The sequence below is a fragment of the Danio rerio genome, chromosome 9 (genome assembly GCF_049306965.1).
Source record: "Danio rerio strain Tuebingen ecotype United States chromosome 9, GRCz12tu, whole genome shotgun sequence".
NCBI classification, from domain to species: Eukaryota; Metazoa; Chordata; class Actinopteri; order Cypriniformes; family Danionidae; genus Danio; species Danio rerio.
In genome coordinates, this window is record NC_133184.1 from 25,102,243 (window position 1) to 25,129,969 (window position 27,727).

At 35.1% G+C, this 27,727-nt stretch overlaps 1 protein-coding gene across 2 annotated transcripts in view; it reads left to right on the forward strand.

The window, feature by feature from the left end:
- The first annotated feature begins 3,111 nt into the window (after positions 1 to 3,111).
- The window catches only part of cntnap5a (contactin associated protein family member 5a), a 141,351-nt gene continuing 116,735 nt past the window's right edge, over positions 3,112 to 27,727 (forward strand). For both annotated transcript variants that reach the window (XM_073912676.1, XM_009304680.4), the window contains exon 1: positions 3,112 to 3,315. Coding sequence is in view for 1 of the 2 variants with exons in the window: in XM_009304680.4 (XP_009302955.1) it covers positions 3,234 to 3,315 (82 nt within the window). In the remaining variant the exon portion in view is untranslated. The remainder of the gene's footprint in view (positions 3,316 to 27,727) is intronic.

Below are 27,727 nucleotides of genomic sequence, written 5' to 3' on the forward strand. Positions count from 1 at the left end.
TCCCATGTGAAGCCTGTTTGTACTCTCTTATGCGATAGCATGCTTATCATTCTTTCCAGTGGGAGACGAGCCCTGACCGCAACATTAAGCCATCTGACTGCTGCACAACACACTTGTCATCACACTGTCTACCACCAGCTTTCAGCTTCCACTGCAGTGTCATTTATTTATTTATTTGTATGTCTAACTGTCCACATATTTTTCACAAGTATTAGCATAGATAAATGAGGTAAGAGGTGTTTAGCCAAATAAATTGATTTCTTTATTAATGTAGACTGTTGTGTTGTAATGTTTTTTCGTACATAATTTTGACTGCATACATGAATACTGTAAGCCATTTTTGGGACCATCGTCTATTTAAACACACTGCTAGCAAAATGCAAGATATATTTTACCTTTTAACATATTTACATTTAAATATCTTTATATTAAAAACGTGTGTGATGCATGAATATTTGAAGAAGCATATTAGATTGAGAAAAGATCATTTTTGTTGTTATCTTTATACTAAAATGATAATTTTCATTGTGTTGTTAGACCACTTTGGATAATGTATAGTTATATATATATATATATATATATATATATATATATATATATATATATATATATATATATATATATAATAGGTATAATGCGAATTAAACTTGCAAAAGGCACATTTCTGTGCAGTTTATCTTTATCCCTGTTTAAACAAACCTGAAAAAACTAATTGAGTTCTTCAGGTTTGTTTGAAACCTATAGGTAAGTGTGTTGAAGCATGGTTGGAACTAAATTCTGCAGGGCTGCCGCCCACCAGGAACTGAGGAGGGCTGGTGTCATGCAGAGTTTAGTTTCCAACTTGCTAGTTAGAGCTTGATTCGCTGTATGAGGTGTGTCTATCTGAAGTCACAGCTATACTTTGCAGGACACTGGCCTGCCAGGACCGATTTTAACCACCCCTGACCTAAAGCTAAGTGACAAAAATTTGGCACCCAACTCTGCTTCACATCTACCAACAACTGCTTTCTGAGGTTCCACAATGAATAATTAAGACTGGTAAATAAGTACATTCAATTGGTACCCCACAGGAACACACAATGCAACATTTATGGCTAGTTTAAATACATTAAAAAATACTACTTGCTGATGTTGTTTATGTTAAATTAAAACTTTTTTGTAATATATTCGTGGCGTATTTGGGTCACACTTTATTTTGATGGTCCATTTGTTGAATTTAAGTGAGATTGCATCTACATGACAACTGATTTTTATTAGATTATAAGTACACTCTTAGATTAGGTTTAGGGTTAGTGTAGGTTGACATGTACTTGTAAAGTTTCTTATAGTCAGTTAAATGTTTGTTAAAAGTGTAGTTTCAACAAATCCTAAGCAAACACTCTACTAAAGTTTAAATGGACCATCAAAAAAAAAAAAAAAAAAAGAAAAGAAGTTTAACACTTATTTCACATATAATAATACAAAGAAAACCAAGGTAACAAACCACTCACACAAACATCGGTCAAAATAATATCACGATTTGTTTGCTGAACTTGAAAACAGATTTGGCTTAATATCATTATAATAACTGTTATATTTTGACCACTGTATTTATCACTAGAACCGTGTACATCATCGCCTGTGGTGATTTGGTTTTGGTCACAGGGTTAGTTTAAGGTTGTTTAAACCCCCTGCTGTTGATCTGGCCAGTGATCCAGTCAACATGATGTGAAAATCAACAACCAAATCAAAATCCTTTGAAGGGAAGGTTTACTAGCGATTAAATAATTAAACAAGTTAACAGCAGGTGCTATTGCATTTTTAAGCATTGAACAGTAAGCTAAAGCTTTTTATCTATTGACTGATGCCATTTGAACATAATTTATTGATTTTTACTCCACTTTCTGTTCATTGTTTGCGAATCATTTAGTCCTCACAAAGGGAAATGGAGAAGCATTAGACTCTGTGGGCAGGTGTTGTCATCCCATTTAAAGCCTATGGGTGTCAGCAGCTGTCTAGTAAAGTAAGATGGATGAGCCCCAAAGATGTTTACAACCACCAGCCCAATAAAAAAATATATAAATAAATAAACATTGCGCGTGACTGAGAAGATGGGAGCACATGATGGCAGATACTTTGAGAAACATGCAGAACATCCATCTTTATTTAGTATGGTCAAAGTGGTCAGAGACACTGACGGTCAACTCCATAATAGACTAGATATAACAGACTAGATATAATAGATTTGTATAGGTCTGTCTTTATAATTTAATGATGTAGAGTTTTCCTCTAATGAAAAACAAACAAACAAAAACATTCATTAGCATCCATGAAGGATATATTCATAAGAAATATATTTTAAACGGTGGGAAACAGCAAGGACTGTATTTAAATCGTTGAAATGTGCAGCACATCGCCCTTAGCATTGCTCCATGCTTTATAAAACACCTGGAAATATATCAATTGGATAATAATGCAACATTAACTAGGCTTAATTAACGCACTGCTGTTTAGTTGTCGATCAATTGGAATCCAACATGTTTGAAAAATAGCCTTGTGTTAAGTTCCTACAGCGATATTTACCGATAGCTGGTCTTTTGTAAATAATCAGATAAAAAGAGATGATAAAATTAATGGATACAAATGAAGATGTCTAACCCAGTAGTACATTATTGCTGAAATACACCATTGTATCACACTATATTAACACGGTCAGGCTTGAATACGATCGGCGTGCGATCAGATAATGATTGGTTTGCTCTACCTTGTGACTGTTATCCAGCAACTAAACTAGCTTTCTAAACATCTGCGCGGGTGCTGCTGGAGCTGTCCGTGGTGCTGAAACTACGCCGGATGTCATTCACTGATGAAATCACTATACCCTGATGAATATATGCCACATACACTTTTCCACATCCTTCGCCTCTGTTCCTCCAAAACAAATTTATATGTCAGATGGGACTGGCTTCTGATGCATTTGGAGCTCAACCAGTGTTTGTTTTGGAAAATGAGGGACGCGTGGTAAAGGAGGGCGCGCGCTGTGTAAGTGTGCGCGCGCGTTCCAGGGATGACGATGACGGTGTTTGGGGAGCTGTGGGTGTCTTTAAGAGCTTCTTTCTGCTCACTGCTGTCAGGATAGAGAGGCACGCGCCACCGAAGTACTCACGAGAGCAGAGAGACGCGAGAGTCCTGTTGGAAATACGTTTATCTTCATACACATCTAGGATATACTGTCTTCGGGAAACGTGGAGAACATGCAGTTGCCAAAGTCACGCGCTTTCGCTGTCAGTCTGACGCTTCTATCCGTCCTCAGCTCGGCAATGTGCGGCAGTCAGTGTGAGTACCTGCAGTGCCTTTCAGCGTTGTGTTAAAAGTTGCTTTGGCTTGTGTTTTTTTTTGTTTTTGTTTTTGTTATTCTGTTAATGATTTCGTAACAGTGACCTGACCGGTATAATTATTGAAAAAAAGTGCAGGGGTTTAAATTCGATTACTGTTAATATGAACTTTTGCCAGATCTGATGAACGCGTACCTATGCACAATGAATGACTGGTGCATTCGCGTTTTATTGCAATTTCTTCTGAGCATCTGCTGGACAGAAGCAGGTGCGAGACAAAGCATTCAGATGTGGTTTCTGTATTAGAGAAATTGAAGCCCAGATAGCAGTTTTGATTAAATATGTGAAGACGCGATGATGATGCTATATTTCTCAACGCATGCAACATTTTTAGTGCTTCATTTATAGTCATATATATCGCCAACAAAAACACAAACCTATATAATAATATCAGGTACCGTCAAGTTCTATTGTTAAATACAGAATAGGTTCTACTGTACCTAATAGAGCTAATAGAGTTGCATTTATAATTTGGGTATTATTTGATTGTAACAGTAAAGTATTTGCTCAAAATTAGCATTAACCACTAAAAGCAATTTTTCATTATAAACATTTTAAAGGAAACATCTGAATACAAAGTGTAAAATGTAGAAATATGTCAATCTTAGCTTTAATTGTACAGTAACTTTTAATATATTAACTTTAAAAGCACAGTGTAATGAAAAGTGTGTACATTTTTCATATATCCAGAAGTATATTTTAAAGTGCTACAACCTTCTCAATTTGCTCAGACATGATATTTCTTGTCATTTTATCATGTATATCAGATTTGTATAACAATAAATCTGCTGATTCAAATGATGTCACTCTTGTCAATTGGCATCTTGTCATGCAATGCATCGTTCCCAAATTAAATGATCTTTTGTGAATGTATTCTAACAAAATAGTTTTAAAGAGAGTTGTGATGTAAATTTTCCCTGTAGCTCATTTGTAATCAGTTAAACTGATCGTTTTATCTCTTCACTAGTCTCCCGCAATGCTATTTTTTATGCTGTGGTTATACTTCTGTATGCCAAAAACAAACGATTTCCTTTGTCATTCCAACACCAGTTATTATATTTTCATTACTGTTGCTGACTGTCATTCCTGTGTGACAATCAGTAGCAGATGGGTTTGGTTAGAGTCTATCCCTAAGGCGTTCTCACTCTAAGTCTGTGCCTTCTCTGCTATAATTGCGTCAATCAGGGGAGCAAAGAACACCATTTCCAGCCTTTGTCCTGTGCACGCAACAAGAAGTACCTGCGGATTTCACTAGACAATGATATCTGTCATTTCTAAATGTTTAGAAACTGTTTGCATTGTCTGATGATACCAAACAAAATGACTTTAGTTCTCATGAGCTGCACTTTGTGGATCAGGATAAGCTAGATCAGATGAAGTGAATCTTCACTAAGGACATGCAAAAGGATATTCTCTTATTTACCACAGGGGTACCAGAATAAAGCTGGAGATCCATCATGCCCTTGTCATCTGTGTCAGGTAACAGAGATAATGGTTGCTGCTGTCTCTCTCAGGAGCCCCTGGTTCTGCTCTCAAAGAGGGATAACAAGGGGATGTCCTTTCAGATCTGGTGTCTCTGGAAGAACAACTACATCCCTTTTACTGTGACCACTGGGACGGTGGAGGGTCTCAACATGACATGAGATGAAAGCTTTGTTTCACCTGGCTGGGGCAAACAGTGAATCAGAAACTAACGGCTTAGTGTTTTCTGACAGTGTGTATAGTTGGATTAACAACGACCAGCAATAGAGATACTGGAGGATTGATTCAAGTCAGACAAGGGTGTAGATTTATAAAGTCTGCAAAGCATGTTTCTGAAAATGTCGATATCTCAGCATCTTAAGAATATCTCGTGCTGAATTTTGCATTGGTTGGACAGTCGGTGAAGAAGAAGTCCAGTAACATCCTTGAAGGAGAGTAAAATCTGTTGGGTGTGTTACATTCACCTCTGCTGTCTTCAAAGTGTTAATCTTGTGGACGACTTTCTCTTGGTGTTTTTTTTTTTTTTTCAGGCAAGGTTTTTACAAGGAACTCTTTCTCTTAGCGAATATTTGATGCTGTTAACATTTATCTATTAAAATAACTTAATCTGCTATAGGAAGCTTCCATTCTTTTGTACCCCAACAAACTTTTCAATCAGTAGTTCTGTAGCCTATTAAAACTTATTTTATTCCAGTATATAAACAGCCTTTTGTCCATAGGAAAGGTACCACGGATGCCTATAAAATAAACCAGCCAAATTAAAATAAGTCTTTCTACCCTACACATGCATATCTGGCTATAAACTTACAGCCAAGAAATTAAAATGTATATATTGTTCTGTGTATTTTAATCAATTGTATCATTTGCAGTGCTTGATGGCATTATTGGTCTTCACAGTCTTGTCTTGTTCATTCTCTATGTTCTTTTCCTCATCAAACTTTGCTTCAAATCAAGCTTTGCAATGTTGTGAATTGTATTTCTTGATTGCTGGTTGGTTTTGTTAATGCATTTTAATGCTTTAACAAAGACTTTTAAAATGTTCATGTCATAAAAAATAAATGTGGAAAAAATGATTTGCATTCAGAACTGCTGAAAAAGTGACATCTTGAGTGAGATCTAATGTCAAGAAATTAGATTATTGAAAATGAGCTATAAAAAATACAAATGTAAGCCAGTGACTTGGTTCTATTTATAGGTTGCCGATTGGAGAGGCAGATTTAATAGTAGACTGAAGAAGTCCAACTTATATCAGAAGACAAACTTTCATCAGAGATTAGTATGATATTTGATTGCACACATTCAGCGGTCTATTAACATTACAGTATATACAGTTGAAGTCAGAATTATTAGCCCCCTTTGAGTTTTTTTTTATATTTCTTAAATGATGTTTAGCAGAGTGTAACGCCGGGGAGATGACACTCACAACAGAAGGTAAGATCCAATATGCAGGTTTATTCACAGTCAGGCAAGCGGTGGTCAACACAGGTGCAAACAGGTGTGTGAGGACAATCCAGAATCACAGTCGAATACAGGCAAGAGGTCAGAAAGGCAGGCGGCAGGCAAAGACAAAGAGGCTAACAATGCTAACGGTCGGTACACATGATAACTAGACTGGGAAACGCGTTGTAATGCTACTGTGATAGACAACAAGACTCGGCCAACTGAAGGGGTGAATGTGTGGCTTAAATAGTGTGTGAATCAGTCTCTGACAATCCTCAGGTGGTGTGAATGTAATCAGTCTAGATGAGGAAGCATGTGTGAGTGTGACCGGACTGCATGTATGAATATGTAGTCCAGAAATGGCAGATTTGTAGTCCATGGTGATTGTAGGTGCAAACCAGCGATCTTATGGGAAATGATCGCTGGTAATTGTGACACAGGGCATGGAAATTTTCTCATTATGTCTGATATTTTTTCTTCTGGAGAACTTATTTGTCTTATTTGTTTTATTTAGGCTAGGATAAAAGTTGTTTTTAATTCTGAAAACAATTTTAAGGACTAAATTATTAGCCCCTCTAAGCTATAATTTTTTTTCGATAGTCTACAGGGCAAACCATCGTTATACAATAACTTGCCTAATTACCATAACCTGCCTAGTTAACCTAATTAACCTAGTTAAGCTTTTAAATGTCACTTTAAGCTATATAAAAGTATCTTAAAAAATATCTTGTCAAATATTGTTTACTGTCATCATGGGAAAGATAAAATAAATCAGTTGATACAAATGAGTTAATAAAACTATTATGTTAAGAAATGTGTTGAAAAAACATTTCTCTGTACAGAAATTGGGGAGGAAGGGGGGGGGGGGGGCTAATAATTCTGACTTCAACTGTACATTCTTTTATACAGAAATTTAGTTGTTGTTAGGAATGATGTTATGCAGTTATGCAGCATAGTCGGTTGACACATTCACTCATCTGTAAATGCCAAACACTAAAAGTTTAGTCCAGATTTCAGTGTTTGACGTTTGACTCCAAGCTTGAAGTGCAAAATGCGTGTGCATTGACCCAAACAGGACGAAGATATTTATTTAGTCTGAACGCATGTCAGAGAGCTGTTGTGTTACAGGCAGACTGATTTAACATTCCAAATACAACTTCCCTCTCAGTGGGGAACAGCGGAGTCTTGTTGGGCATTAGCATGATAGAGTCATTTATTTCAACTTTCTTATGAGGTCAAACGCGGGAGGCTTTTTAAGGGAGATCTCCTGTGGAGCTGACCAGATTTCCTGTGGGCATTTAGGGGGAGGAATCTTTATAGTAGTTATTGCAGTTTCCAGTGTAATAGTTTGGCACTAGAGTTAAATATGTTAGAAAGAACCAGATGATCATACAAACATGTATGCAAATGTGTGTGTGGGAAAGTATTAAAGAGAAGGTATTATGGAAAAATAAATTTTATAAGTCTGTCAATATAACTAGCTTCTAATGGTAAAAAGTATTACTTTAATTTTTTTACAATCACAATTTAAAAAAAAAGCAGTCTTCAGAAACTGCAGTTTCATTTTTGAATTTGCCACTATGCTGACACATTGTCATTTGTAGTTCCGCCCTTTGTTGAAAAAGCACAATCTAATTAAAATTTAAAGCAACAGTTACTAAAACTGCATAATTACGATCAAGGCCTAAAAGAGGCAGTTTCAAAGGTTTATAAAACATTATTTGTGAAGTATTTTGAGCTTCACATACACACTCTAGGGGTCATCAGACTTATTTTCCATCCTGTAAATAGGGGCATAATAGTTCAAAGAATACATTGTGCTTAAAGAAATGCTAAAAGGGAAAGTGAGAAAATGTCATTAATAGCACATTATATAAATCACCTTGAAAGAGTAGAGGTGGCAAAGAGCATTGACAGTATTGTCCATATTGTGAAGTTGACTTCATCTCCATGCTGATTTATGCTGTGTGGGAGTCAGAGCATGAAAATATTGATTAATCAAGGCTGTATTCAGCCTAAATTGCTGCATCCCTTGCTTCATATCTGCAGAGGGAGATACATGCAGCAGAATTAGACATACTTTGCTAAATTTCTGATGCTGACAATGTAGTGGTGACAATTTCTTTATTGCAGGTTAGTGGATAGTCAGCAGATTTATATATCTGTGTATATTCCATTTAAAATCTGTGTTTGGCCTATAATGCTGACTTTGATGCACATGTGCTCTGTCTGCAATTGGTTTCTGATGACACTAATCACAGCATTAGTAATTCTGGCAAGCAAACATTACAGTGGGGATTATTGTGGATCATGTTTGTATGATCTATCAATGATCGGAGAAAAGCTGTATCCAGTTAAGCTGTGACCTCTAGGTGGTCAACATTTCGGTCATTCAGTCGGTTATGTAAGAGTGGTTGTAAAGTGTATGGTGTTGGATTCACTCATTTATTATGATTAGACGGAGAACATTTTTGGATCAAAAAGTGGACATAGCCCAGTCATAGAATCCAGTCAGAAAAAAAAAGAAAGATGATCGGAAAGATAAAGTCTAGATGAATAAAATAATAAATAAAGCTGCATATACTTAAATCACAACATCAACTAGTTTCTATTAATACTAAACAAAAGACAAAAACGAATCTGATGGTTTCTTTGTGAATAAATAGTGTGGTTTTGATTTCTTTACATGTACTGAAAGATGCATGATACGAATAGTATCTTCACCAGCATTTCATTATTTTTCTCTTCTAATACTGTTGTCACATTAAACAGTGTACTCACTGAAACTCATCAGAATAAAAGAAATTAGGACAAATAAATGACTATATTACAGAATGCAGACAGTTGCATCAGTAGTGGTAGTACTGGTAATAGTAATTTAATTAACACTAATATTGATAACAATGGTTGACCACTGGGTGGCTCAGTGGTCAGCACTGTTGCTTCAAAGCAAGAAGGTCGCCAGTTGCCATTTCTGTGTGGAGTGTGCATGTTCTCCCTGTGTTCAAGTGGGTTTCCTCTGGGTGCTCCAGTTTCCCCCACAGTCCAAAGACTTGTGCTATAGGTGAATTGAATAAACTAAATTGGCTGTAGTGTATGAGTGTGTATGCGTGTTTCCCACTACTGGGTTGCAGCTGGAAGGGCATCCACTCTGTAAAACATAGGCTGGATAAGTTGGGGGTTCATTCCTTATGTGAAAACCCCTTATTAATAATAATAATAATAATAATAATAATAATAATAATAATAATAATAATAATCACACAAAGCCTCATAGTTCAGTTAGCATGTGTCTTTCTTTTGTTCTGTCATGCTGTTGCTATAGCTCTCCTTCCTGCAGTGTAAACACACAGGAATATATCACATATGCCCAGGAGTTAAATTAGAGCCTGTTCTCTTCTTCTTTTTTTTATTTTGACTTTTTTTTACAGTATGGCTCATGAGAGACAAAATGATTCATGTAGAAGAATTTTCTCTCAAAATGTTTAGAGCATTAGCATATGTAATATATCTTCAGGGAAAGTTAAACAAGAAAAAGTAATATAAATCCAAGCAAGAACATAAAAAGAAGGTCATATATATATATATATATATATATATATATATATATATATATATATATATATATATATATATATATATATATATATATATATTATTATTTTTTTTTTTAATTGTTCTGTTAAGTTTTGTTGATTTAATCAAGTCGAGGTCATGCAGAGCAAAATCTTACTTAAATATAAAGCTTGAAATAGCTACTCTAACATGACAGAAACACTTTTAGACTGATGCTTTGAAAACTGTTTTAATTGTCAGATTGAGAAAAGCATAAGCAAGGAGCTAGAACACGACTCTGGCCTCTCATTACTTGTTTGCTTTCATCTGAAATCTTTTGATGATAGAATCTGAAAAATGATAGACGATTTTGCACTCAACTGGCAGGAGAACACTGTTGCTGGTCTAGTTTCATTTATATGATTTATGCAAAATGCACATTAGATTGTGCTTTGCATTGCTCCACGTTTTGCATTCTTTACTCTGTCTATTATTTTTCTGATCTAGTACGTGTTATCGGATTATATACAATAATCTATGATAACACGTGCAATCAGCATTCTTTCATGCACATTCAGTATTCTTCTTCTCTTCAGTTAAAACATTATTTACATGCAGATACTGTAAAGCAGACATGAATATGCAGCTTGTCAGAAGAAAGCTAGTTGGTATTTTATCTGCTTTATGATGGCAGTGCATCAGTACGTTTGCAGCACATTGATGTTCAAGGAATAGAAATGTAATATCACAGCAATGGCTCCGTCTGTGTGTTAATACAGAATTGTAAAATGCCTCCAAATTGTAATTTTCCCCCCAAATCACATACCAGCTCTGGTTATTTCGAAACTTTTAGTTTGGATTTTTGTTACATTCAGCCAAATAAAACATTTTTTTTTTCTATTTTGAAACCTTTAAAAAAGGAAGTGATTATTTTGATGGCAAAGTTGAATTGAATCAGCATCATTACTCCAGTCTTCAGTTTCAAACAATCCTTCAGAAATCAGTCTGTAATATAATTATAATGACTTGAAACATTTATTGCTTAAAACAGTTCTGCCGTACATAAATGTTTTCACTTTCAAAAAATGTATTTATTTAAAATATAAATCTTTCATAACATTATAAATCTACTTACTGTCACTTTTATATAATCTCTGCATATCCTTGCTTAACATAAGCAAAAGAATATTTGAATACTTTGTGTATGCAATTAATTGTATATTATCTTATTTGATTGACTGTATTGAAGAGTGTTTAAAGCCAGTGTGGGTGTTTTAACAAACTAATATGCTGTTGTATTAAACAGTATGCTTATATGTCTGATGCACTGACTGAAATCTTAAAATGCCACTTTATTGCTGCTCTCTCTGATTATCTCTTTCTCACACCACCAAATGCCTACTGGGACGATTATATATATATAGGGCACATATTTTTGGTGAAGTGATTCTTTAAACATGACATTTCATGATTCATTCATTTCAAATTCTGTTTCCTGTGAAATGTACAGTACTCTAATAATCAAAATTCTATAGTGTTCTGAAATGCAGAGAGTGAAAGGCAGAACATCAGCAAAAGTAAAACCTACACACTTTTTCTTCTGCATACTTCCCCGATCGTGAACCAAATTCCAGCCAACCTTGTGACATTTCCATGAGCCAGCTGGGGGGCAAAGCATGTGCCCCACCATCTGGACTGATGGAATGGAAACGGCCCAACTGTCATTGTCCTGTAGCAGCAGACACGCTTCCCCTGATGTGAGATTCACCAGAAGCTCACAGGACAATAACCTCAGGCATTCCCTCACTCTGTCCAACATAACAGGTTAACAGTGGTCTAGCCCTGGGACTGTTGTCAAGACTCCCAGTTTCAGGCGTGAAAATGGTGGATGGCAGGATAAATAGCAGCTGTGAAATTAAAGAGACAATTTATACCAAAAATGAAAATCTGCTGTTAAAGATGCCATTTGTAGGCCTGAATTATGTATTGTATGCCAAATTCAAAATATTGGATACGTTTTTTCACCCGGCTCCTCCATCTCTGAGTGAGACTGCCTTATAATCAAACCTTACACTGTAAGCTGATCAGCAGAAGTTTACATATCTAATATTTGTATTGTTTGCAAAATAAAAACTAGCTTACTTTATAACTCTGAATCTTTGTTTCATTTTGGAGGCTGCGACTTAGCATATTTCTTATAATATAAATATTAATATTTGCATGCTTATTATGGTGTTTTTATGCTTTAGAAGAGTCAAAAATGTACATACAGCACTATTAATTTACTCAACCCAGGCCATTCAACATCTGAAGAATCTGTATGCAAGTTTTTGACTGTTCTGTAGAAGATTTTTCATTAAAACTGTAGTCCTTTGTGCTTTTTAAATTGCAAGTTAATATCATTTTTAGAGTCAAAACAGCAGACATTATTGATGTCTTATGAAATGAAAAAATAAAAATAAAAAACCCGAACTGAGCAAGAAATAACATCATTTAAAACATTCATAGCATCAGTAAACAGTGCTTAGGTTTTATGACAGTGTGAAGCACAATCTTTTTTGACAGATAAATTAACTGCAAATATTTATTTGAGGGTGAACTATCCTAAGGAATCACTTGGCTAATAAAAAACATCGATTGATTATGAACTCTGAAAGTGTAGAGTTTTGAATTTTGTGTCATACAGAGCATTTTACTGCCCATTTGGACAACACAAGATATCATAAATCGTGATCTTTGGCCTGGTGGTTGGTGTCTCTTCTTCATCTTCCTGTGATCTTTTCTCTCTCTCTTTCTCTTGTGCTCTAATGCTTGATGTTGCCTTCTAGCTGTTATTTTCATTCTTAGGTTTTCATGCTCAGTGTTTATTGGAGAAAAAGGCCAGTCTTGCCATCAAAAGGTCTGTGCTTCAAAACAGAAGACCGGATTGAATCCTGTCACATATCCCTGAGCTACTTGATCTTTCTGTGTTGTAAGCCTCCACGTTCCATTCATTTTTGTCTCAAAGCTTCTTTAAAAGCATGCCAGTATCCTCATTTAATCGCATATACCAAAACTATCAGTTGTGTTTAAAAATCCATCTTTTCACAATCCTGTTTGTTATGTTCTGCAATATAACAGAGTTATAATTTCTAATCACCTTTTCTCTTTCGCATTCCAAACACAGCACACCTACCTGAAACATCTGATTTTATTTTCACAAAGATAGAGACTGGAAGCTGATTCTTTTTTTTTTTTTTTTTTTTGCTGAAAGACAGAAAGCAATTTGTTGGCATTATTGAGTTGGATCTCTTTGTAGAGCAATGTTTGTTTTGCTGAAGTGCGGGCTGCCTAATTAGGGAGCGAGTCATGCCAATCTCCCGTACAGATACGTGCATGCAGAGGCCACAGTATCACAGCTGTTCAAAACCTATTAGAACGAAATGCTGACCAATAATGCTGAAAAATGATAGCTGGCAGAGCAGCCAAAACCAAACGCATCTCACAGCCGTGGAAAGTGGGGAAATGACAAGAGACATTCATCAAAATCTATTCAAAGTTACAAAAGAATTATGTTTTATTCCAATTAGCAAAGCTGGATAGTATGTTCATATACAACAGCCATAGAAAACAACAATAATAAAAGAAGTTGAGAAAGTCTCATTAAATCCTAATGAGGTTATAATATTAAGGCTACTGTACAAGTATTCAAAGGTGCCTTACAAAATTAAATGAGCACATGATAACAGTGGAGATTAAAATAACAATTTTAATAAGACACTACAAAATTATTGTCTATTGGTAAATTTAAGTTTAAGCAAAAAATGCATAATTGAACCCTTTGATATGTGCTTTTAGCGTTCAGTACTTTTTGTTTTAACTTTTTTTTAATATTATTTTAGTTTTGAATGGCATTCTGTAAATGCTTCTGATCATTTGTCACAATATTCCATGTGTGTTTCTGATTATTGCTATATCACTTGAGTGATGAACTACAGAGTATGTATATAAATCAATATTTTTCATTTCCTGAGATTGACACATAATGCAAAAGTAGCCTATAAATTGAGTTTGAAGACATAGACCCAGGTGTATTAAACAGGGCGAATTAGTGCAAGAGTGCAATACCATCAAAGTGCTGATGGGAGCAAAATTTTAGTAATTGTTCTTTATCTTATTTGCCTAAAGCAGTAAATAAACCAGTTTAAATTAGCCATCAAGCCGAGCCAAGCAGAGCCAATCGCCAATAATGACAAGTTGCATGTGGCATATGTTGAATTTGGAGATTTGGATAGGGTAACTGAAATTATGTTGGAATTATATTGGTATTTAGGCTCCTTACACAGACTTGGCAACTCTGTTCTGTAGTGTTAATATTGCATTTGGGTTTAATGGTTTTAACAACAACAGCAACAACAACAACAAAAATTAAGACCTATGGAAACCATTACAGTTTTCATTTAAACCAATATATTTTTCGTTATATCCGATACAATATTACAAGTTATACATTGTATGTTTTTTTCAGCAGTGTGTACATGCACCTGAAGTGTGCTTCGCATAGTGTTTTCACGCTGAAAAAAAGATAATACATTTCAGTAATTAGCAGTAAAAAACAAACAAATAAGAAAGGAGAAATGTTGGACTCTTTATCCACTCAACTGTTGCAAATGTAATTATAGCGGAGGAGCGAGGCCTTCAGACTCTGATGAGGAATGACAATAACCTTATAAAGTTCATTGTGCATATGTACCTACTCTGTAAGTGCGTAGTGTGCCATTTTGTTTTAACTCTGATTCATGACTGTAACCAGAATACCAGTGACAAAGAAATAAACTGCAATCTCTTCAAATGTTCCTAATGTGTGATTTCATCCATCAAAATATCAGTGCTGGCTAACAAGCTTTGAAAGATCAGTAAGATCAGTTGGATCATTTAATCTGCATGGAGACCACAAAACTGACAGGAGGAGCTTCAGTGGTCTGATTCTGTGACTAGATCTAAATCATCAAATTATACATAACTCATATCTGCATCTCCGAAGTTAACAAAATCTCACATGATATCCTGCTATAGTATGTGTAGAGCAGATGTATTGCACTGTGTAATGTGACAGACAGCCATTCTCCAGTTTTGTGCACATGGCAGATCTTTGCCAAAATAAAGCAGTGGTGCAAGCTAAAAATGTACAGTTGAGCGATTTAAAATAATTTTCAATGTCACTGAATGTTAATACCCTTAAAAAACCTAGTTTAATTATGACACATTTCCACTCATTTAAGTTGCATTATTTCATCTTATTTTAGGCAAATGGAATCAGATAAAATATTTTTTGAACCAATTATGTCAAATCACTTTCATTTAAACTATATTGTGAACTACTCTTGCCTGGATCACAACTTACTCTAGTGGTGCCAATTAATCTCAATCACTTCATTTGGAAAAATAGAATTTTGTGTTATTCAAATTTAACAAATGCTTTAATGATGCTGACTGTTGAAAGAGAATAACATTAGCAACAATCACTACTATTGTTGATAAAGCTGTCAACGCTTAAAGCATGTGTGCTACTCATCTGAGAGGCGATAAACTTAACACTCCAAAACTTTCTTGAAACCCTTCTAACTCTTCTGAAGAATAAACTTTAACAAATCTTTCTTAAGATTACTTGTATTGTCAACATTTCCCCTCTTAATGCAATTTCACGTAAAGCATGCTGGAAACTATGCATCTACTATCCTATTACACCAACACAATTCCTTCACGTTGTCACAAAACAAAACTGTTAAGCTTATTTTTTATTTATTTATTTATTTTTTTAACAAATGTAAGCCGACTAAACATAAATTGGCCAAAATTGTTTATAAGAATGGGGTATATGAACACAGACTTCTAATTTTCATCCAGCCAGCCTTAGTGCTTCTGGTGAACTGTCTTTCCATTGTAAAATTGTCACGTTTATGGTTAGATTTCTTTAAAAATCTGTTATCTTCGCTGCCTAATAGATATTCGATATGAAGTGGGTCTCAGACCGGACAAGAAGCACTGCATTAAATTCCATTTCCCCCACTATTTCTTTAATATATGACAATTTATTTTACCTCAGTATTGCTTTAACATGCTGGTAGTGATGGCTGATGGTGTCTTTTATCTCATTTTACGCTTGAACAACTAAATAATTGGCTTTGTCTATTTAACTAAATGTGTTTTAATTACATTACAACATTGATGCTGTAAAATAAAGCTTAAATCTTAGACATTAAGCTTTCACCGGAAGTTTATCATTGGCTGAAAAACACTAGCTGTGCATTTAGCCAATTGCATAGTTTGAAAAGACAGAAAAAAATCTTTTTTTTGGATTGTTTGTATGAATGTAAAACTATTTACGGATTGAGATACAGGACTGACAGCTGTATTTTTTTGCATGTGTTATTTGGCAATAGAAGTAATTATTATGATTAAAAAATGTAAACAAAATGTTTTCCATATACAAGGTAATCACTAGCTATAATGTTGATCCAAGGAAAATAAAAGTTGCAGATCCATGTGCATTAGTTTATTTAAAATGAAACAAAAACAAAACAAAGGTTAGAATAAAACAGAACAAAAACCAAGAAACACAGCCCAAAAGAGTTGACCAGAGAACAGACAACATGCAAACATTTAATGGCTGACAAACCCAGACTGAATCACAGGGCTATGTGTAGTGTGTGATAATGGGCTGCAGGTGTATTGTGATCAAAGTTCATGAACATCAGGTGTGCACTGCAGAGGATTATGGGTAATGTAGTCGGGTTGATTTATGAGGAGTAGAGTGCCCTCATGTGTGTCTGGTGGTTTCTCTAGCTGGCGACAGTGACACTATAGCAGTCACGTTCAGCTGATCATAAAATATATATCATGTCAGGGTTGGAACCCAATCCCTCTGCAAATTTAAAAACTACACCACTAGACCAAGATGGTGCATGTTGTATAGTAAGAAGTGGCAAAAATGTCACTGATGCACAGAGACCCTAAAAAAGTAGGTGCATGACACCCCTGGGCAAATTCCACAGCAAACTGTTATTCACTGTCTTATGAAAATCATTTTATATCCAATTACTGAAGAAACATTCCTGGAAATATGCTTTTATATTCTCTTGTTTGCAATGTATTGCACTACACTTGGGGGTTCAGGGAGTGTTCAACCTGGCCATGTGTTACAAAAAAAAAAAATTCTCTGATGTGTGAAATACTGGGTCGGTCTGGCTGCCTTTAATTATGAGCAGTGGTGCACTCGGGGTGTAACATGCTGTTTTACATCCTTAGCTTGAGTCTCATCAACAGCTTGGGTGATGCTAAAAATTAACTTGGCCAGGTTTCCTGGTGGGTGACCTTCTCTCCATCAATTTAGCAGTTGTCTTGGCAATGTGGTCCCTATAGTTATTCTGGCAAATATGCACAGAATTAGCAGAATTGCCTACCAGAATTTTTCTCATATTATAGAGTGCACTGCTGGGCCATGCCGTATGATTGTCTTGCTGATATGATTTCTAGCAGCTGTGTGTTGAGAAGATGATTAAAGGGAGAGCATAAATGGATAGTCGTTGTCATTGACTTTGAAAGAAGGGTTAATGTTACATAGGCTTGGCTACACTTTGTATTTAAGCTCATCGAAGACAATAATGCGTCAAGGCACTGAGTGATGTTTCTATTAGGCTTCATGACGCATATCTGTCACAAAAAGAGTTCCTGACCAGTCTGCTGGAGAAGGTCAAGCTCTTATATGGTTTGTCTTTGGAAGAGTATTGTCATGCTGACTGCTGGGCCAACAAATCCCCATGCAGAGCTGCTGCTTTAGGACATTGCTCACGTTTCCAGAAAGTGACCACACACACATACACAGCACTAATGACAGTCCTCACACCACTGCTGAAGAGAAAAAAACATCTTTGTGCAGTTTGGACCTGGTTTAGATGGGCAGTGCTGTTCTGTTTCTGGCACAAACTTGCACAATCTGTTACTGGAATAAAATAATGTCTGTTACTGGCACAGACTGGTTAAGCTGGCTATTGTTACAGGTAGATAATTTCTACTCGTGTAGCCATGCCAAAACCAGTGTGAAAGTGGCCAAAACATAAGGCCATCAAGGCCATTTTCATTATTGGGATAAAAAAAGACCCAAGCCGCTGTCACTTTAATTGTTGGTAGCACTAACAGTATTTTTCAGACACCAGCAAAAGAATCTTAAGTGTCCTTCCCTGGTCACTTCAGAAAATCTACTGTGTGAATATTAAAGAGATACTTGCAATTGCACATTTTATGGGCATTTGATGGGCTATTTTGTATATGTTTGTAGTTGGGTTGGGCGATTAATTGAAAAGTAATCAAAATTGACATTCAGAACCAACAATTGATCTAATTTTTCCAGGTAGATTTTTTATCATGTACTTACCTTAACATGTGGAATCATGTGACCCGGCTTTGTTAGTTTGTACTGCATTGATGATGATTGTAATCTGAGCCAGAGATGCCTTGAGACTGCATCTTTTCCATTACATTAAAATTAATATTTAAATAAAAAAATAGTTTACAGAAGATATTATTTATTTAAAATATTATTTATAGGAAATTTATAGGACCCCCATGTCACCTGATATCAATTTATGCTGAATAAAAATATTACTTACTCAAAAATGATTTCTGTCCTCAAACGTTTGAACCGTAACTGACCAGCAAAATGCTTAACTGGGGTGGTGGGTGAATCAGTTTAGCTTTACTACTCTAAATGTTTGGGTTGTTCAGAAATAACATTAGTAAATTGTGGCTCATGTACACTCATTGACCGCAATGGCTGAAGAGAAAACCTGAGCTGTTAGCTTTGCATTATTGAATGTTTTACGGTTCAAATCTTACAATTGAAGAGGAGTCTGTCGTCATAGTACTCCTTCTGGCATTTAACTTCTGTTTTAGGACTGAGACTAAGAGAGTTTGAGTCCTGAGAAAACACTGAGAAAGCGAAATGCAAGTCATGAACTCTGACTGAAATTACCACTATAACTTTTCTAGTGGTGTCCAAAACTAGTGGACATTCTAATTTGTACTCAATCAATCTATTCAAGTGTACCCATGAACACTCAACAGCTAATAATTATCATTCATTTTTGCTCTTCGAGAAGGAATTTTTGCATCTGACCACAACATGGCATCCACAGCAGATTCATATTAAGTTTAAAAAGTAAATATTATTTATTTAAAGTTTGTATGTATCCTAAAGCGGCGACACAGTGGCTCAGTGGTTAGCACTGTCGTCTCACAGCCAGAAGGTCACTGGTTTGAGTCCTGGCTGAGTTAGTTGCCATGTTGTCCCCTTGTTTGTGTGGGTTTCCTCCAGGTGTTCCAAATTCCCCCACAGTCCAAGGACATGCGCTATAGATGAAGCTAAATTGGCCATAATGTATGTGTGTGAAGGAGTGTGTATGGATGTTTTCCTGTACTGGTTGCAGCTGGAAGTGCATCCGCTGTGTAAAACTTATACTGGATAAGATTGTAGTTCATACCACTGTGGCAACCCCTGATGAATGAAGGGGCTAAGCCAAAGGAAATGAATAAATAAAAAAGGTAATTAATGAATGTGCCCCTGAAATCAAAATGCTTTGTTTAATAAATCTAACAGTTTGTAATAGAAAGTGATAAATAACTATCACAGGAGGCTAACCAAGAAGTTTAACATATAATCCGTCTGAGGCATTTATCAACCAGCAAAGCACAAACAAAACAGCATCCCTTCTGCTTCACTGAGGGCTCAAATTCACCAACTCCTTCTTATTCACTCATGTGAGTGAACCATAGTAGTAGTCTAATGTAGGAAATAGTAAGGGTGATTTGGGATACAGCAATAGTCCTCCGCTACTATAGATGTAAACAAACATTCAGTACTTGTGATGACCGAATACTGACTCACTTTATTTTTGTTAAAGAGTGTTGACCTTTTGCCCACACTGATTGCTTCCGAAGGTCAAAAGACTTGTACAGTTAGATGCACTCAGACACTTTATGACATGCTGGCGACCACAAGTGCCCTCGTTAATCTGCTGACAATTGTGAAACATAATTAATGCAGCCAGCATCTGTTTGGGCTGCAGTCTGTGACAGTGGGAGTCAATGATGTTAAAGATGGATGACTCGCACTAGACCGATGCTGATAGAATCACATATTGAGAGCTTTCATTTCCCAGCAAGTGTAGGAGTGAGAAAGATTTCTGCTTATCATGGAGAGCAGAGTAATACAATTACGCTGATACCAAATACATGTTATCAGAGAAGGACGGTTTCTTACAATTAATCTGTTGCTAACAGAAATATAAAAACTGCAGAGCAAAAACAAAAACCACTTGAGCTTAATGAAAATGATTGGTCTGTGGTGATTAGAAGAGAAATGTTAGGAGATGTGCTGAATTACCACTAACATGGGAATGAAGATCTATGCTGAAAGTGCTTGACTTGAATTACAGAGCGTTTCATTCGCACACACACCTTGCGCATTTCCTCTTGTTTGTATGTCAAAATGTAAACACTTATGTGTCAAAGCAGCATACCTGAATAGAAAATGTGATTTTGCTCTGCACATAAATATTTTTCCTGCTGCTCTGGTGGTATAGTTAATATCCACATGGATTCTTGCATTTATAAGGCAGAGAAATCTGACAGCTTTCTAATAAAAAAGCTGCTTCTCAGACAAGCTGCACTGTAGTGCTCAGCCCAGCTGTTGTCTCCCTCTCTGTCTACCTCTTTTATATTGTGAACAATTTGTACAGTTTGTACAAATGAACATACTGTACACAGAAATGATTTAATAACCTGATTCACTGTACTATTCTATCTTTTGGATCTAAAGTTTGTTTTAGGAGCGTGTGTAAATGTACCTTGATGTTCTAGCAAAAATTGTGATTTAAAACTACAGTAAAAATACAGCTCTGAAATAAGTTTTAAATTGAATAAAGTGTTTACTTTTATCACTAAAAGAGCCATAAATTGATCAAAACTGATGCCGTTAATGAAGTCACAATGAGCTTTATGCATGACAAGTTTTTCAGCCACCAATAAACTTTGATGGAAAGGTTTATGTGACTGTTTTTATTTTCATTAGGTTTCTCTTAAAGCATCAATAATGTAACTTGATAAAACATAATAAATAAAACACAAAAATAAGTATAAAAATAATAAAACATGGTATGTTAAAGAGAATTAAGCGCTCATTTAGTACTTCAAGCATAAAATGAGATGAAAAATTGTTGAAATGCAAGTGTCATCTGGAGCAGGAGGAGTTTAGAAACTCATTCATTCAATCATTTTCTTTTAGGCTTAGTACTTTTATTAACCTGCTGTCACCACAGCGGAATGAACCACCAAATTATGGATGCCATTCCAGCCACATCTCAGCAATGGAAAACACCAATACACCCTCATTTACACACATACACTACGGCCAATTTAGTTTATTCAATTCACCTATACTGCATGTCACTGGACTGTGGGGAAAACTGGAGCACCCGGAGTAAACCCACACCACATTCAACATTCAAACTCCACACAGAAGTGCCAACTGACTCAGGTGGGGCTCGAACCAGCATATCTCAATTAGTACATTTTCTGCATGATTTGTACATCCCTAATCCTACCCAATTCCTGAACCTGAAAACTACAGCACCTTAATAACTGTTAATAAGCAGCAAATTAGGAGTTTATTGAGGGAAAATAAATAGGTAATGGTTTATTAATAGCAAGGAAAGCAGGACAAGGTTTTTTTTAATGAGCGCATATTTTTCACAAGCCTTATTAAATCTCATCTTTTTCATTATGATTCTGGTCCTCCTAATTCTGATAATTCAAATCTAAAGTTTTGCATTTGGACTTTAAATCACTTTAGATTCAACATTCATCATCACTTTGCACTGACCATTCATGCACTCATGCATTGACTAGCATTTGTACAACTACAGTTTTACAACAAACTATTTCTATAATTCAGTCAACCCTTCATAGGTCACTCATTGAAATACTCATTGAAAAAAACTAGTGTACTAATCAGGGTTATTACAATACTATTAAACCTTTATGACTTAAAAAAAATTGTAATCTATGTCAATGAAGTTAGCATATGGTTATTTTTCCAATAAAGAATAATATAGGGCGATGTGAGGTATAACAGCAATATTACACCTCGTTTTAGATGTTTTAGAGACAGTTAGGTATAACAGTGAAATACAGTTGAAATCAGAATTACAAAACCCTTTGAATTTTTTTCTCTTTTCTAAATATTTCCCAAATGATGTTTAACACAGCTGTTTAACGAGATGTTTAAAGAAAATTTTCACAGTATGTCTAATAATATATATTTTTTCTTCTATAGAAAGTCCTATTTGTTTTATATCAGCTAGAATAAAAACTGTTTAAAAAATTTAAACATCATTTTAAGGGCAAAATGATTAGCCCCTTTAAGCTATATATATATATATATATATATATATATATATATATATATATATATATATATATATATATATATATATATATATATATATTTTTTTTTTTTTTTTTTTTTTTTTTTTTTCGATAGTCTACAGAACAAACCATTGTTATACAACAACTTGCCTGATTACACTAACCTGCCTAGGTAGCCTAAGTAACCTAGTTAAGCCTTTAAATGTCAATTTAAGCTGTATAGAAGAGTCTGGAAAATATCTAGTAAAATGTAATTTACTGTCATCATGGAAAAGATAAAATAAATCAATAATTAGAGATGAGTTATTAGAACTATTATGTTTAGAAATGTTTTGAAAAATCTTCTCTTCATTAAACAGAAACTGGGGTAAAAATAAACAGGGGGGCTAATAATTCAGGGGGTTAATAATTTTGACCTTAACTTTATATGAGTAAATCTGTTTCAGGACAAATTAGCATTTTCTCTCTTCATTCTGTGAGAATGTAGAGTACTGTTTTGTGTGTAAACAGCACATTTGAGCCACTAATGTATGTTGGTTCTGAATAAACGCTCAGTCAAAGTGTGATGATTTAATATGCACCTCACTCCTCACAACTAAAGAGATGCATGTATGATACATGTGAGGAATACAGATCATAGTCGGGACGAATCAAGAGTTAAATCATAAATGTCGCTGTTAGAGCCTGTGACAGTGCCATCAACATAATCCCACAGGAGCTCTCGTGTATTATAGCAGATATGTAATAGACACGACAGCAGAAAAAGACACTCCAATGTATGAAAACAGTTTGATCCTCTTGGTTTAGCTGTTAAATCAGCATTACAGACATCTGTTCACATGCATGATATGAGTGCAGTGAAGTCAGGTCACACAGAGGCTTTTTACAGCGATATGAACTGATATTTTACCTCATCTGCACTCGACCCCTGTTCCGTGATTGAGCTGAAGACATTGTTCGGCTCTCTATAGCCTGTCATGGACACCATTTGAAAGCGAATGGATTGGTTAAATGAACACGGCTCTCCACTCGCAGATGGCTGGAATGCAGTGATTATTGTAATCGCTCGGCGGCCGGTTTTCACTGTGTCCTCGCTTGCTCTACAGCAGATTAGAGTTTCTCGCTGTGCATTGGCGTGGAGACGTGGAACAACAGGGAGAGAGTCAGAGTCCAGGCAGACCTGCTCCTCTGCCTGATCCCGGATCAGAGGCCTATGAGTGCTGACACGCTTAGATCACTGTACTCATAATCTGCCACTCCACGCTGGAGGCGCAGTAATCCTTAACGTGGCTCAGCAAGCACACAGTAAGAGCCGGGGCCACCGTAGACTTTCTCTAAAAGCTTCTTGTACACATTTCATTGTGCTGAATGGTGCAACATGAGATTTCTGATTCTCTTAAAGATTCAGATTTGTTCAATGATTCGCGCTACAGTAAGTGCCATGCGTTACCATAGTTTGGCTTAACTCAGTTGTTCTCAAACTGTGGTACAATAAATACAATTTTAATCATTTGATGTGTACGATAACACCAATCATTGGCTGTTCTCTAAAGCCTACGATCAAAGTGCTGTGCTTAGAATGTTTACTTTAGTGCATCGCGTCATCAGCTGCTAAAAATTAATCCCGTTGGCGCAGAACTAGAGAAAGAGGTGCATGGTGCTTGCAGAGCAGATAAGCACTAGAGCAGTGGTCCCCAACCCTCGAGCCACAGAGGGGCATCGGTCGGAAGATCAACTGGTACCAGGCCGCACAAAAAAATCATTAATTACTTCTGTTTTATTTATTATCTGAGTCTGAACAATCATTTAAAAAAAAAAAATCGTTTATTTTGAAAAATGATCATATTCACTTGTTACATCTTGGTCACTTGAGTGCCAAAATTTAACCCACAGGCTAGAAAAACGAGTAAGAACTGCAGCACGAAACGCTTTAAACGGTGAAAACATCTTAACTTTTTAGAATGCTGCATGACGAGTCACGTGACAAGAACCGACTGATCAGCTTCATATTGTGTATGGAATATAATTTCCTTTGACTAATTTTCTCAGACAAACACAGAACACCCAAACACTGCAGTGGTTTTTAATTTTCTTCATAAATAAAACTTTTATCAGAGTGCAGCAATGTTTTGTCAGTTTGACATCCTCTGAGAAGAACAGGTTCCCTACTAATCTACAGTATATACAGGTTAATGTATAGATTTTAAAAAGTTTTAAAAATATGTCATATGTACATGCAATAAATATTTCAAAATTGATCAAAAATTGCATAAATATGATCATGACTCTGCCTCTTTTTTGAACTGTACAGTGCTGTAGCTTCTTAATTTGGCCAACTATGCTACGTTATTTCAATTCTGGTCATTATGGATGGTACTTGGAGAGACAAGTTTTTTCTGAGGTGAAACTTGGTGAAAACTTTTTGAGAACTACTGGCCTTTTTTTACAACTGAACTTTTTAACACTGGGTCACTCAAATCCCAGGCTTTGATTTTTTGTTTCTTTGATCTTGCTGATGTTTTGCCATCTTGCAGTTAAAGCATGAAGTTCTGTTGTTGGTCACAATTTACAATGGACCCTTTTCACATTTCCCGGTTTCTCAGCAGCAGAGAACGTCATTGCTGGGAAAACTTCGAGTGCAGTGAATCAGAGAGTACAACAAACAATTTTTGTAATAGAAGAAAAACTCTACGATAGTGTTATCAAGACTTTAAGAAAAAGGAAAAAATTGTGTGAGACTGATGATGGCAGCCAGAGGAGAGAGTAGCCCCATAGACTCTGCATTACAAGCACCTCGCATAAGCGGTAATTCATTTTTTGAAAATTGACGCAAAGATTATGTAATACATTCATAAATGCATATAAATGTTCACACAATTTTTTAAAAATCAAAATATAAAAAACTTTAAAGGATTTAAGATTATGATGACCGTTAAACGCGTCATAACAGGCTTGTGAAAAGAGTCAATAAGGTTTCATTAAATGTATTTACTGACATGAACTACATAGTAAAAAAAAATCTATTAATTGACTGTTTGCATATTTTGTGTTTTCTGTCTATTTACGGTTGTGAATTTCATTATGGGACCCTTATCTCTGCTCTGTCTACTTTTGATGTTGAAAATTCAACTCTACATTTTAAGAAAGTGACTTTTTGTTTACATTGTAGTTTAAAATAATATAATTTATAAGAAATAATATATAAATGAATGAATTTGTAAAAGGATTATTACATGGTTTGCTGCATAAAATACAACACCAACTCAGACAATATATCACTTTAAAATGAAAAAATGTTCTTAAAAGTCACTTTTTCCAATTTTTTTTTCTTTTTTGAGGTTAAAGTTTGGCAGAAAAAAATAAACTTCTCACAATATGATTTAAAAACATGTATAGTAAAAAAAATAAAAACATGAATCACAAAATACAGAAAACTGTTAATTTACAGATATTTTACAATGTATTTATTAATCTGTTCAACATTTACAAATCCATTATTAACATCCAAATTTATGCTTGTTAACATTAGTTTATGCATCATGAGTTAAAATAAACTAACAATGAACAATTGTATTTTTATTAACTAACATCAATTAACACGAACAAATACTGTAATAAATGTATATTGTTTGTTTAATTTGGTAACTGCATTAACTAACCTTTACTAATACAACCTTATTGTAAAGTGTTACCATGTTTCACTTCTTTACATCACCACACAACACTGATCTACACTGTTTTACAAAAAAAACATGCACTTTAGCATAATTTACACAATATTCTGTAGTGTGCAAATATTAAACATTGCAAGAAAATTCTTCAAATGCAAATAAAATAATAAACCCCTTTAAAAAACAAGCAAATTGTTATTAAATGAAAAGGTATTAAATGTACATTAAATGCAGTTATTTGAAATCAATATCTCTCTCCCACTACCCTATACTTTGGTATGTTAGTCAACATCAAAATAAGTGCTTCTAAACATGACAAAAGATAATTAGAATGATTAAACGTTAAATAAAAAATGTTCAATTTCACATTTGAAATAACAAAAAGTCATGAAAATGTGCTCTCTTTGTTGACACTTAAGTAACCTTTTATTTAATTAATTACATTATGTGCAAGAACAAGATTTGAAGTACATCAAAAATGCACATTTAGTTTAATTAAGTGCACTTGTTTTTTAACAAAGTAAGGTAGCCACCAGTGTACATTGACTTTTAAGAATAAAACAATCAATTCTCTAAAGTGTTAAACTTTTAAACTACTTCCAAATGGCTGCATGCACTTTTAATACTGTATCTGAAGATTAGTATACTTATATTCATATAAATGCCATACTTACAGCTATTTCCAATTAAATGTCAACATTAATTCACATGTACAAATGAAACACATACTGAGATAAACGAGGTGTAAAATAGAGCTTCTCATTTCCTAATAATTCACTTTTTATGACAGCTTTCAGGAGAGAGATCTTGTTGCCTGTTGTTGTTGGATGCGTCCCTTGTAATCTGCAAAGGTCAAGAAAGCTTGAACGTAAGACTCTGACACAGAGAAGAGCTTCAGACACTGCGCTGACTTCACATATGTATGAAGGTCAGAAGTGGTTAGCGCTTAGCAGGAGGTTAATAGCGGAACATATGTTGTCTAAATTTAAAAGGAGGGAGTATGCAGTTGTCTTTTTGTTGCTGAACTGCTTATTCATTTACATACAGTAGATCTGACCTTGTCAACGTGCAAAATTTCATTATGTTTACAGCTATTCATTTATTTATGTGCCATTTCAAACCTTTGACTCTTATATACTCTTATACTCTTAATAGTATGCCTGAACGTTTTTGAATGGAAATGTCTTTGTGGAACACAACACCAGTGGGGAGCTGAACAAGAAATCCCATGTGTAATTATTGATATTCAATTACCCTTTCGTATCTCTTTCTTCCTGCCTCAAGGCCTTTGCTTGCGATGCAAAGTAATTCGCATCATCTGAGGAGCTGTAATGAAAACCACAGTGAAAGAAGCTGAGCATCTGCAGCGAGAGAAGAGAAAGTTCAAGAGTCAACATGCTAATTAAATTCATTTTGAATTTCAGTCTTTGATTAATAGCATGCGTTTGTCTTTACAGTTCACAAAGGCATGTGTGTTGTGCTATAAAGTTAGAGGATTTAAAAAGCCACTAGAGAATTTATTAAGTCACGTCATGTGAGACTTTATAAGGACAACTTTCATTGACCTTTCAAAAGCATGTGTCTTTTGATGCACGATATGCTTACAAAGAGTTTTTGAGAACTTCTAACTTCATGTTATTTTGTGAGATTTCTTTCCAAGGTGTAGTATAAATAGGTGATTTATTGTCTCATCTTTGAACTTTGCATGATAATATAGCACATAACCTTTTCCATCAAAGAGTA